General features: G+C 34.9%; 1 protein-coding gene across 3 annotated transcripts in view; it reads right to left on the bottom strand.

Moving 5' to 3' along the window:
- The window catches only part of FAM13B (family with sequence similarity 13 member B), a 61,579-nt gene that overhangs the window by 24,010 nt on the left and 24,902 nt on the right, over positions 1–12,667 (bottom strand). For all 3 annotated transcript variants that reach the window (XM_039349245.1, XM_039349246.1, XM_039349247.1), the window contains exons 8-11: positions 7,966–8,001; positions 6,832–6,978; positions 5,387–5,513; positions 869–933 (exon numbers count right to left, since the gene is read on the bottom strand). In XM_039349245.1, the coding sequence (XP_039205179.1) occupies positions 869–933; positions 5,387–5,513; positions 6,832–6,978; positions 7,966–8,001 (375 nt within the window). The remainder of the gene's footprint in view (positions 1–868; positions 934–5,386; positions 5,514–6,831; positions 6,979–7,965; positions 8,002–12,667) is intronic.

The following is a 12,667-nucleotide window of genomic DNA, read 5'->3' as shown; positions in this document are numbered from 1 at the left end:
AACTCAGTTGTATCAGTACAGTTTAAAACAAAATAAACTTGGCTTCTGTTTGATAAACCAAAACAAAGAACTTTACATTTACAATTATCCTCCCTAATCTAGTGATATTAATACACACACATGCATGCACGCATACACACAAACACGCACACACACACAAACTAGTATCGTGGCTAGCAATATATCTATGTATACAAAGCTGTAATTATGATTTGTCAATTTAGATATGGCAAAGCATAGTGTACAAAAGAAGTGGTTTGAAAAGCATTTAAAATGTTTTCTGATTATGATTTAATAGTAACTAGCAAATCATGATTCCTCAATTCAAAAAATCATGGCAAACATTGTTCAATGTATTACTTCATGATTTATTAAACTAAACCTGGATTTATTGCAAAACTCTAGTTTAGTTGGCTTGATAAATTGTAAAGAATATTGTTTACTTGTTTTTATGAAATTTTAATCAATGGTAAGCAAAATTTATAAAATAATTTCATAACATAAAAATTAGTTGACACAAAAGAAAGCAAACTGGCTGAGGTAAAGATGAGAGAAATTTTTATACAATATGAAACTATTTTCTTACTTGGCTCTGGGTTTTTTCCTACTCTAAAGGCAAAAATCACAAAAGCTATGTTAAATTAATCTTTCTGTATCCTGTAACACAAAGTAAGGTTACAATTCTGGCACTAATACAATCACTAAATATACTCAGTCCTAAATGCCCTGAGTATAGAAATTTTAGCAACAGATAGATGTCCTCATACTAAGGAAACTAATTCTGGAAAAACAGTTCCTCGTCAAGATAACATTAATAAAAAGTATCTTGCCCCAGACCCAATGTTCTCTTGTATACTGGAGTACATACTTATTTCCAAAGGGTTCTTTATCTTCACCTCCATCATCACATGGCTTCAACAATACGCCTGCAGCCTATTGGTGAAAACAAAGACCTTAGCATGGTAACTGCCATTCTGTTTTAAGGAAGGAAGAAAGCTACAATATTCTGTGGTTCTAAACGAATTTAAAATTTATTTAAACTACTTAGTTACTTTAACTTCTGGGGGGAAAGTTTTGAAGTGCCCTGCTGAAGTATGCTAATATAGATCAATTTGAGGGGCTGAAGATGTAAACAAAATATTAACAACAAGGATTCTGAGGACTTCTCTCAGTTTATGCAGAATGAGCCATCTGCTGGACTCTAAAAGATACTATTAATCCTTGTTACTAAATAAAGCAGCAACATGGACAGAACGTTGCTGGAAGAAAGCACTCATGCCACTAGTAAAAACACCCAGTTAAAACTGGCTTATATGTTAAATATTATTTTTAATATTTGCATTTAATACAATCAGAAAATCACATTAAAAGTGATTATAGACTAATCCTTATGAACAGCTGACAGAGAAAAATACTCAATTCACTGCTAAGCAGTAATAGCGCTTCTTAATATAGCCTCTCCTCTGTGCCTTGGATCTGAAGATAGCTAAACATACTTCAGATAGTTTTAAAATCATTTGCTCTTTTCCTTTTTAGGTAAAGCACATTTTATTCCTAGGATATAAAATGAAGGCGATATTCAGTTTCCAAAGCCCTAACCCAAATGCTGAAAACATATAGTTTTTAATGTGACAGAAAGAGAACTTTAAGTAACTGGAAATAATATTTTAAATTGATATGAATTATATGTACATTCTGATTCCACCATCTTTTGGAATACAGTTTCCAGCACAACATTTGAAGGCCAAATGTCAATATCATCCTAAAATTGTCAGATATTTCTGATATTAATGGGGCTAAATTTTCAAATAAACAAACAGGCCATTTGTAGACTAACTTTTCAGTTTGAAATAGGTACTACTGGCAAATTACTTCTCTTAGTTTATTGTTGCTTGATTTGGGTTTTTTTTTTTTTTTCATCTATTTTTCCTTCTTCGGTGTTATTTTCTGAATATTACATGCAAAGATCACATAAAGATTATGCCATTCCAGGAGTAATTTCGCAGTTTTTCAGAAATCATGTGAGGAATTCTGGAAATGATGTTCCGGATGAAACTTGTTTATTTGGGACAGTATAACCCCCAAAACACACTGAACTACTTCCAGTTTGGAGAATTCCAAAAACAAACTCCACCAAACTATCCTTGAAAAGGGAGAATCTTCAGGAAGTTAGCATGGCTTACTGGAAGAGCAAAACAGTCTAACGTTCTCCAGAATGCCCTGTCTCTGGAAATTATATATTTTGCATATCCCTAATATTTTTTTCTATTTCTATGGCTTATATCAAAAGCCATTTACTGTTATTATAAATATATGCATTACATTTCTTGGCTGTTTTGATTTGAAGAATTTAAAATGGTTCTGTAACAGTGACTAAAATAACAGCATGGTCTTATTTACATTCATTATAATGGGAGGAAGGGCAAAACTATTGTACATCACAACTGAAAGTTATATACATGCTAATATTTGCATTTTCCAGAGAAATTCCTTGAAAGAGTACATATAGGATTCTTAATGCAATCACTTCAATATTTATAATATTCATATAATGGTAACATGCTAATATTATGTAAATCTTAGTAAAAGACGTTAACAAATGATTCTAATATAAATATAAAGATGAATAATTCAGCTATGCTTTGCTAGGATAGTATCGTAATAGAAAATCCCCTGCAAAACATGCTAATTTAAATAAGGAGTACTGCATAAATTAGTTTCCTACAAAGCTATTATCTTCCTTTAGAAGAAAGTGATAAATTAACTGTAAGCTATCATTATTTTCCTTTTTAAATTCTGAATTTCTTTTATAGATCTGAAGCTTCTTTACAATAAAAACTCCTTTTTATGACCCTTAATTCAGGGGGAGAGTCGAGGCAACTGGATGGAACTGAGCATTTACTGGCTGGATGCCTTTCCTGACACCATGCAGATTTTTTTTTCTTTGCACCCCAGGAGAGAAACATTTGCCACTACCTAGAATTAAACTCTCAACCTTCTGAGTGGGAGGTGGACATCTTCATCACTAGGCCACCACGCCACTCAAAACTTTTCTACAGTGTCTTTGCTAATTTTTGCTTTACCTTACATCAGTGTTTCCCAAACTTGACAATTTTAAGGCATGAGGACTTCAACTCCCAGAATTCCACAGCCAGCAATGCTGGCTGTGGAATTCTGGGAGTTGAAGTCCACATGCCTTAAAATTGTCAAGTTTGGGAAACACTGCCTTACATTCACTCAGAGGCAGGATTCTAAAAAAATAAGGTATTTTGCAATATTCTTGGGAATGTAGCTCTTGAAATAGCAGGTCACACAGGACAGGGCAAAAAATCATGTTTTGCACAAGCATAAATTCTGTCAGGAAAAAAAGATCTAGGGCTAGCAGGAACAAATTTTTGTTTGTTTTTTATAACACTTAAGATTCTCAGCAAGTATTCCCATAAATCTGGAACTAAATATATAGATATAAGGAAATACATATCTATAAATATTTTCAAACATGATCTAAACTTTAACCTTCATTTTGGGTGGACAGGAGGCGGTTCCAGACTGGTTAGCTGCTTTAAATTTCTAGGGCTTGGTAAAAGTGTTCCCTATTGTCCTTTGTTTTAGTCCTTTTATAAATATATATTGTAGGGCTGTGAAATGCTTTCAATCAGATTCAAAGGAAAAGAAGTGATTCAGAGCATACACAGGTATTCACACTGCATCTGTCAGCAACACTTTAATATAAATATGTCTTTTCCAAAGTTATGGAAGGCAGCTACTCACTCTCAGGAAAAGACATAGCTGCTTTGTAATTGCTGAGAAATGTCATCAAGTTTCCCAGCTCCAAAGCATATTTCCCCTTTCAAAACTGCTGTAGTGAAATTGCAATGATTATCTGGAACTCACAAGTATGCATAGGATATAGTGAGCAGGCACAAAATGGGGCATATCCTGATATTCCTGGGGGGGGGGAGGAGGGAGCAGGTGCTGACAAAATGTGGGACAGTAACACTTTGGAACTAAATTGTATGGGAATAACATTACAGCTTTCTAGCAATTAGCCTTTTTTCCCTAGAACAATGAAGGTTTAAACATAATTTTTGGCTGCTATATAATAAGAACCCAGATTGTTGGGCGCAATATGCTGACTCTGTAAACCGCTTAGAGAGGGCTGTAAAGTACTATGAAGCGGTATGTAAGTCTAAGTGCTATTGCTATAACTACTTAATTTCCCAGTGGCAAGTAAGCCCTAACATAGGTCTCTGCAGAGAAAAGAACAAGATTCTCTGGTAGAGTCCTCAATTGTCCTGAAATGATCTGATACAACTCTCTGCTTACCCATCATGTTGCCTGGATTATCTTGAAAAATATCTTTTATTTTCAATCCAACTAACTTCTTACAGGAACAAATGTCTTAAATTTATATGTGTTCCTTAACGGATATTACACTTGGCTTCTTGTTGGAGTAGAAGGCAAGGAGAAGAATGGCAAAGTAAAGTTTTAATTTGAATTTATGTTTGATGCTTTAGTTAAAAGATTAAAAATAACAGATGATGAAAAAGTCATGGAGAGTACAGTCTCCTGAGCCAAAAAGGAAAGGGAACTTGAAAGGGTGTAAAGCTTGCTAGCATATGGATGGCTTTAGCAGCAAGATATAATATTTGCTGGACATGTTTAATGTCCAGAAATACAGCACAAGATTCATATTCTGTATGGAGAAAAAGCAACGTTCCTATCTATAGTTACATGAAAATGGCAGAACTGTGCTTACAGGAGTTCCAAATGAGTGCCTAAAAGCAAACTTCTTATAGTTTGGACTACCACTTGCCTTTTCAAGCTGAATTTACAGGTTTATGGAGCTCAAGTTCAGTTTCAAGAGAGGAGGCAAACTATGGTCCTGTGGATTGCATGTCCTGCCTAGCAGACTGGATTATTTATTTATTTATTTATTTATTTATTTATTTATTTATGGGACTTATATACCGCTTTAAGTGCAAGCACTCTCTAAGCGGTGTACACCAGTAAGTAATGTATATATATATATTTACATTGCCCCCAACAATCTGGGTCCTCATTTTACCTACCTCAGAAGGATGGAAGGCTGAGTCAACCTTGAGCCGGTGAGATTAAGAAGAATTATGATGGTCTATGACCATAAAAAATACTTCATTTACAAGGCAGAACACACTCATAGTCTGGAGACTCTCTTATAGCAACAAAGAATGGGAAGTGATATTGTTATTTTAGCTAGTTTACAGCAGGATAACAATATATTTACAAAACAAATACTAATAGTATTCCTTCTAGTTATATTTCAGATTGCACTAAAATATTTTCAGACTACAGTTACAGGAAACAAAACTCAAAATGCATGAAGCATATTTTATGCTACTCTTACCTGATAATTTTCTTTATCCTCAGACACAGGTTGTATAATTTCACTGTCTAATTTAGTGCAATTCACTGTTTCAGAGCAGTCTCCAAGATTCTCATAATCTTTAGTAATATTCTTTTCAGTATCATCCCTAACAAAAGGAACAAGATGCTAAATAATGAATTTTACCTGCATAAAACTATCTGGTTATGGGTATAAGTTAAGGACTGTAGGCATTAACTATTTTGGTGATAATAATATTCTGAATTAATGAAATCAGAATATGCTTATAAAAGTCTGTACAACTGCATTCAGAAAAGAAAAAAAAGTAAATTCCTAATATCCATTTATTATTTAATAAGATGCTCATAAATGTTATAGCACAAAAATACATGTAACATTCTACTTTTGGGGAAAACTTAATACTGTTCCTACCATATCCAGCAACAGGCTGTAGATACTGCAGTAATCCCTAGACTGATATTCCCCAAAGCAAGGAGTTTAAACTAGCGATAGAATGTATGTTACAGTTGGTTCATACAAGTTGATCACACTGAAACCATTCTGAAACACCCGACCTCTACGAAGCAGAAGACGCTGCCTATTCAAACACATTACCTGAAGAATTGCTTCAGAAGAAGTGGAAAGAAATGAAATTTCCCCTAATGTCACTAAACCAAAGAAGGGACATCTAAAGGCACTAAAGATGCTGCAGGCATCTTTGTGCTACGGATAGTCTTCTATTTATGATTACTTATTCAGCGACTTGTCAAAATTACAATTCTAAAATAATGGACATATGACACATGCCCAAAGTTATCATCATTGCAGCACTTCCACAGTTACATGACAAAAATTCAGGCACTTGACAGCTTGCCTATACCTACAACCATACAGGCACTTCCCCCACATTACTGCCCATTTGTTCATTTATATTTCATATTTCTTAATAGCCATCTCCTTTTGGCTGCCCTGCACCCTGCCTTGCAGGGCAGCAAGCAATCCTGCAACCACATGGATCTACAGCTGCTTGGGTAAACCCCAGCAAGCAGCAGCAAGCATTTTATTTGTAGATGGCTAACATCACTGAATATACTGTCAGCAACATCAATCTACAAATTATAATCCTTATTTAATTAGAATGTCCTGCAGGTAAATCATGACCTGCCACAGTCTTACAGGAAATTGATTTGAAGAAAAATGCAACAAAGCATGAATACATTATTAGGACACTATGAAATCTCTTAAGCAATATATTAAGGATAATGGAAATGCTATCAAGTATCCTCCTCCTCATCACTGCCATCATCTTCATTCATTATCCATACTATCATCATCACATAGTGCCCAAACACTACAATAAAATTTCATTTTGTTACTATTTATTTTTTTATTTAAAAAAATCATTTTTATTTTAAAAGATTAATTGATTTTTGTAATCAAATAAGCAATATAAAATAAAATCTTACCGGTTGTTAGATCCTTTTTCATCTTCCTCAATATCTCCTTCATGACACACCACTTGGTGCTGTAAATTCTTAAGATCTTGATCTATGCTGCTCTGCAGATCAAAGAGATGTTGTTCTACTGCTGCTCTAATTGTTCTTTCCAAGATGCTTGAAATAAAACAATGGTATGTATTAATAATCTATTTTCTTATATGTAAATCATGTTGCTCAATTTTGTTCCTAGCAAGCAGAGGATATTCAACTGAAAAGAAACTAGTTTATTCATTCACTTTGACTAGCAAATAGAGCAGAGAATGTGCTTACGTTACAAAAATAATTTTTTCTGACGCTCACAGTTCAATGTGATACAATGTGAAATCTTGTACTAGGTTTAGAAATGGAAGCAGACTCAGGGCAATTAGAAAGAATAGCAACCTGTGTGAGAATTGGTGGTTTAAATGGTGAATTGTACAATATAAAGATATAATTTAAAGAGAAAGTAAAGAGATACAGAAAAAACAACTGTCAAAAGAAAAAAAATTAGGGTCAAAACAAGCCATGTGCTCTTAGAGCAATAAGAAATGTGGGTATATGGAAGATTAGGAAAAGAAAAATGGGGGTTAAAATTAACAGATATTTTAAATAGTCATTCAATATTAATTCCAAGTTTTTATCTATATTAATGTCATCCAGTATTTATTCACCCAAAGCAAAACAGTGCAAAGGTTCCGTAATAATAGAGGTAGTCCTTGACTTACAACCACAATTGAGCCCAAAATTTCCATTGCTAAACAAGACAATTGTTGCCCCATTTTATAACCTTTCTTGCTACAGCTGTTAAGTGAATCACTGTAGTTGTTAAGTAGTATAATGGTTGTTAAGTGAATCTGGCTTCCCCGTGGACTTTGCTTGTCAGAAAATAGCAAAAGGTGATCACTTGACCCTTAAACACTGCAACCATTATAAATACGTGCCAGCTGCCAAGTGTCCAAATTTTAAATCATGTGACCATGAGGATGCTGCAACGGTCATGTCACTTTTTTCAGTGCCACTGTAACTTCCAACGGTCACTAAACAAATAGTTGTAAGTTGAGGATTACCTGTATACAATACGATCATGAATATTTTCTATGCCTATGGGGAATTTATACTTACTCTGCAGAAGCTGGCAAGATACTTGAGAGATGAGCACTGCAATGAAAATGATACACAGAAACATTCAGGTTTCAGTTCAGTTCATTTGAGTATATTGTAATGATTTTCAGTAAGAAACCTAGTATATCGATAACAGGTTACAAATACTAATAAAAGTTTTAAACTCAGACATAATTATAGTTGACCAGGTTATGAATTGCCTTTGCCATTATTTAAAGATTTTATCATTCAGCATATTTAAATACAGTCCTTTAATGTAACTTCCGCAAGCAAAACAATACAGCAAAATAATATGAACTGCTAATGGAACATACTCAGTTATTGATCTCAACAATAACTGCTGTTAGTAACCTGTTATTTAATAATGCTAGGAAAGCCATGCAAAATATTTCAAATAGGTGCTCTGCAAAGTGTGTTAACATTAATACAGCACCTCTCTTTGACATGTTAACGCAGCCACATCCTTTGCAAGCTGCTTTAAAAGCTATCCTTAGTTGCCTATGCACAGAAACAGAGTGTTTTTATAAAGGAAACCTGGAGCCCTTATAAACAGAAGAACATTGACACCGATGTCCCCTAAACTCTGCTGAAGATGTTATCTAGCCTGGTAGCAAAACATTCAGAAAGCAACCCACAAGCTCAGAGAACGAACCTTCACCCTCAAAACGAGCTTCTTATAAAGATTTTGAAGACAGCACAACTATCACCTGACTGCTGTTTCTTGAAAAAATGAAGTATGAAAGGAAAAACTATATTCTTTCCTCCACATAAAAAAGGGTTGTGTATTTTTCTTCCTTTCCCTTCAATATACATGAAGAAATTCATCATGCTTTTTACAAGAGTTGAAAAACATTTTTAATTTCCTCCCAGGAAAACATAATATGAAAGAAGAGAGTATTTTAATTAACATAGCAAGAGTGTTTATAGCAGCACAGCTGGATGTAACATATGAGGGAGGACTTCTTATGACTGGCAAGAAGGCAGTTTTATCAATCCTTCAGATTTGCATCTGAACACTTTCACCAGTAAAACTGAGACTATTTAAAGGCAACAAAGCATTACTTCTTGGAAAAAAGAATATGCACTTTTGCAATACGTTCAAGATACCATAATCAAAATAAGTATCATGCTCATTAAATTCTACATTTTGTTGTACTTGAGTTTTCAAAATATTGTACAAATTGTATGGAATTTTAATGAAAGTTCTTCCAACGTAAGTCCAATTTTGTGTTTCTTTGTTCAAAAAAATAATAATAATAATGAAAGGGCCACAGGGGTTTTAAAAAAAACCCAGTCAAGTATAGGTTTTGTCATATTCTTTTCCTACAAAATCTTTATAACAAAGATTAGCAAATCGTTAAAAATGCTGTGCATCTGTTCAGTATTGATCTAAGTAAACGTGATGTAATAAAAAATGACATAGGGGGGCAAGCCTAAGTCAGACAGCAGTAATGAACAGTACTGAGTCAAACACCCATAATTTGATGAAGTACCAGAGTCATTAAAGAGGGTAGAGTAGTCTCCAAAGAAGAAACTTTAGTGCAGGGGTTCTCAACCTTGGCAACTTTAAGACTTGTGGACTTCAACTCCCAGAATTCCTCAGCCAGCTTTGCTGACATAAAAGCTTTGCTGGCTGAGGAATTCTGGGAGTTGAAGTCCACAAGTCTTAAAGTTGCCAAGGTTGAGAACCCCTGCTGTAGTGACTTTGCAGGTCAGGAAGAAAGGGAGGTTCCGCATACAAGTTCAAATGATGAATGTCTCAAGACTTCAGCATGAATGGAAAATGTTTGATTGGAAGCTCTAATCAGTTTTAAATACTGAACCAGAGAGACAAATGATAGAGAAGGAAACATTGTATGGAGCATATTGATCAGTTTACTAAGATCTAACTACACAAAAAAAATTCTACACTTATTTGCAGAAAAGTAGATGGGCGTTAAGTAATTATAGCTGCATCCACTTATAGTTTAAATATTTCCAGGACTTAACAACAAATTTTCTTCTGTATCAAAAAAAAAAAAAAAAAAAAAACAACTTGTAAGAGTTTAGCATACCCACAATCTCATAATGTCTCCAAGTTAAAATACCAATTTCAAAGCTTAAAATACAATATTAAATTAGTTTTACAACCGCTTTGTTTGCTACAACAAAGGCCATCTTATTTTTGCTTAAACATAAAAACAGGTCCCCTATTTTTTTTCCAAATCAACCTCTTTTTTTCTTTTACTAAGCAACGGTTAATTTTTGAATGGAAAAACAAATACTTTTCATTTATTGCAATTAATATGAACAAGCTCTTAAACTTGTGAAATGCAATGAAGTACTTAAGCAGCATTAATGAGAAGAGAGGGTCTCCTTGGAAAAGACCTGGCGTTGGGAAAGACTGAAGGCAAAAGGAGGAGGGGACGGCAGAGGATGAGATGGTCAGCTAGTGTCATCGACACAATGAACTTGAATCTGGACAAACTCCAGGAGACCGTGAAGGACAGGACAGGAGGACGTGGTGTGCTGTGACCTATGGAGCTGCGAAGAGTCAACATGACTTAGCAACTGAATAATAACTTAAGCACTATATTAATGCTGTATTATAGTATATACAGAGGATCAAAAGAAAGTTTCACAAAATAAAATATTTAAACAAAATTTATTAAAGAAATGAAGGTGATTAATTTTTAAATAAACACTTGAATATTCAAAGTTTATGTAAGGTTCTTTGATCAGCCAGCATTTTATTAAATCATATACTATGTAATAGTTACATCTGACAAAGTCCCGAACTTTCTTCAGTGCTTCCCATGAGGACGGGGTGAGGGGGAATCTAGTCAGTAAGCAAAATACTCAACATTGCCTCCCCCATCTCAGCTACCTTCAATGCAGTGAATATTCTCAAAAATCACTTCCAAGCCTGAAAAAAACTTATTGCTTTTATAGTCTCTTTCATCAGTTTTACAGATTTTAATATTTCAAGCAGCAGCATTATTTGGCTGAATTCCTGACAAAGAATGACACAGCATGATACAGCATAACCATTTTAATATGTTGTCACAATCTGCAAAATCATGTAAATATTCATAAGCATTATAATTTTAATAAACAATTAGGAATACATGAAGAGGTCTGTTCTCCTTAAATATCATAGATTATATGACTGCAGGGAAATAGCAGTTTATAGCAGAGTATATTTTCCAAAGCACGTTATTTCCATTTTAGCATACAATCCTTTAAGTCAGCTTACCTATGTAGTAGAACTTTGAAAGCCATTTTCATTATTTTTCCTATTCCAAATGAACATTTCAGATGAAAACACTTCATTGGAAAAAACTAAACAGATCAGCAGTCACAGTTGGCTATTCTGCTTGCTTAATTTAAGTAGTTGCCTCTAAGATAGCACTGAAGTATTACTGCACTAAGTCCTGCAGTCTACATAGAAAAGACTGCAACATGAGGTCACTACTAACAGTAAGCTGCCCAATCAACATTTTACTTCTAACAGGCTTTTGATTTTATAACTCCTGGATACCAAATAGTGGATCACAAGGGCACCTGAACAGATTTGCAACCTTAAATCACCACAGAAAAATGTGAAATATATAAATTTCATTCTAATTTCAATTATTCCATATCATAGTTTATATAAGCCTTAATGCAGCCAAACAATGGGAGATTCAGCTCCAACTGCAATAAAACTGGTTTATTCAACTATGAAAATGACTAATAATCATCGACAGATATGAATATACAATAAAAGTATCACAGAAGGCGTAGGCTTTCTATCTTTTGATGTTATTCAATATTAGTTAACAAAATAACAGAGTTGGAGGGGACCTTGGAGGTCTTCTAGTCCAACCTCCTATTCAGGCAGGAAACCCTATACCAGTGATGGCGAACTTTTTAGAGACCGAGTGCCCAAACTACAACCCAAAACCCACTTATGTATTGTCGGGTGCCAGATGGGCGTGGCCCATTGGGTGGGCATGGCCGCTGTGGTAACAGCAGACTGGATGGGACTAAATAGTTCAATCAATCAATTCCAACTTTGCGAGATTTTTTTTTTCCCGTGAGAAGTTGAAATTGATTGATTAATTAAACCTTTTTTTTTTTGCACATGGCGGCGGAGGCCTAAAGCGAAAAGGTTTTTTAAAACCCAGCTGAAGGCCTAGGACTGGGGCGACCGCGCGCGTGCCCACAGAGAGGGCTCTGAGTGCTACCTGTGGCACATGTGCCATAGGTTCGGTACCACGGCCCTATACCATTTCAGACAAGCGGCTGCCAATCTGTTCTTAAAAACCTCCAGTGTTGGAGCACCCACAACTTCTGGAGGCAAGTCATTACACTGATTAATTGGTCTGTCAGGAAATTTCTCCTTAGTTCTAGGTTGCTTCTCTCCTTGATCAGTTTCTATCCATTGCTTCTTGTCCTGCTTTGGAGATTAGGTTGACCTCTTCTTCTTTGTGGCAGCTCCTGAGATATTGGAAAACTGCTATCATGTCACTCCGAGTCCTTCTTTTCATTAAACAAAACATACCCGGTTCCTGCAACCGTTTTTCATATATTTAAGCCTCAAGTTCCCTAATCATTTTTGTACGTGAAGTGAATAGGATTTTTTTTTTTTTATGTCAGTAAGACATACCAGTGAGCAGGAGGCAGCTACACAAACCTTCACTGGAAGAGCATTTCATATATGGGAACTCCAGCCCAAAGG

This window comes from Crotalus tigris, unplaced genomic scaffold (assembly GCF_016545835.1).
Source record: "Crotalus tigris isolate CLP2741 ecotype Arizona unplaced genomic scaffold, ASM1654583v1 scf7180000018239.1010054, whole genome shotgun sequence".
Taxonomy (NCBI): domain Eukaryota; kingdom Metazoa; phylum Chordata; class Lepidosauria; order Squamata; family Viperidae; genus Crotalus; species Crotalus tigris.
This window is presented reverse-complemented; position numbering and strand designations above follow the sequence as displayed.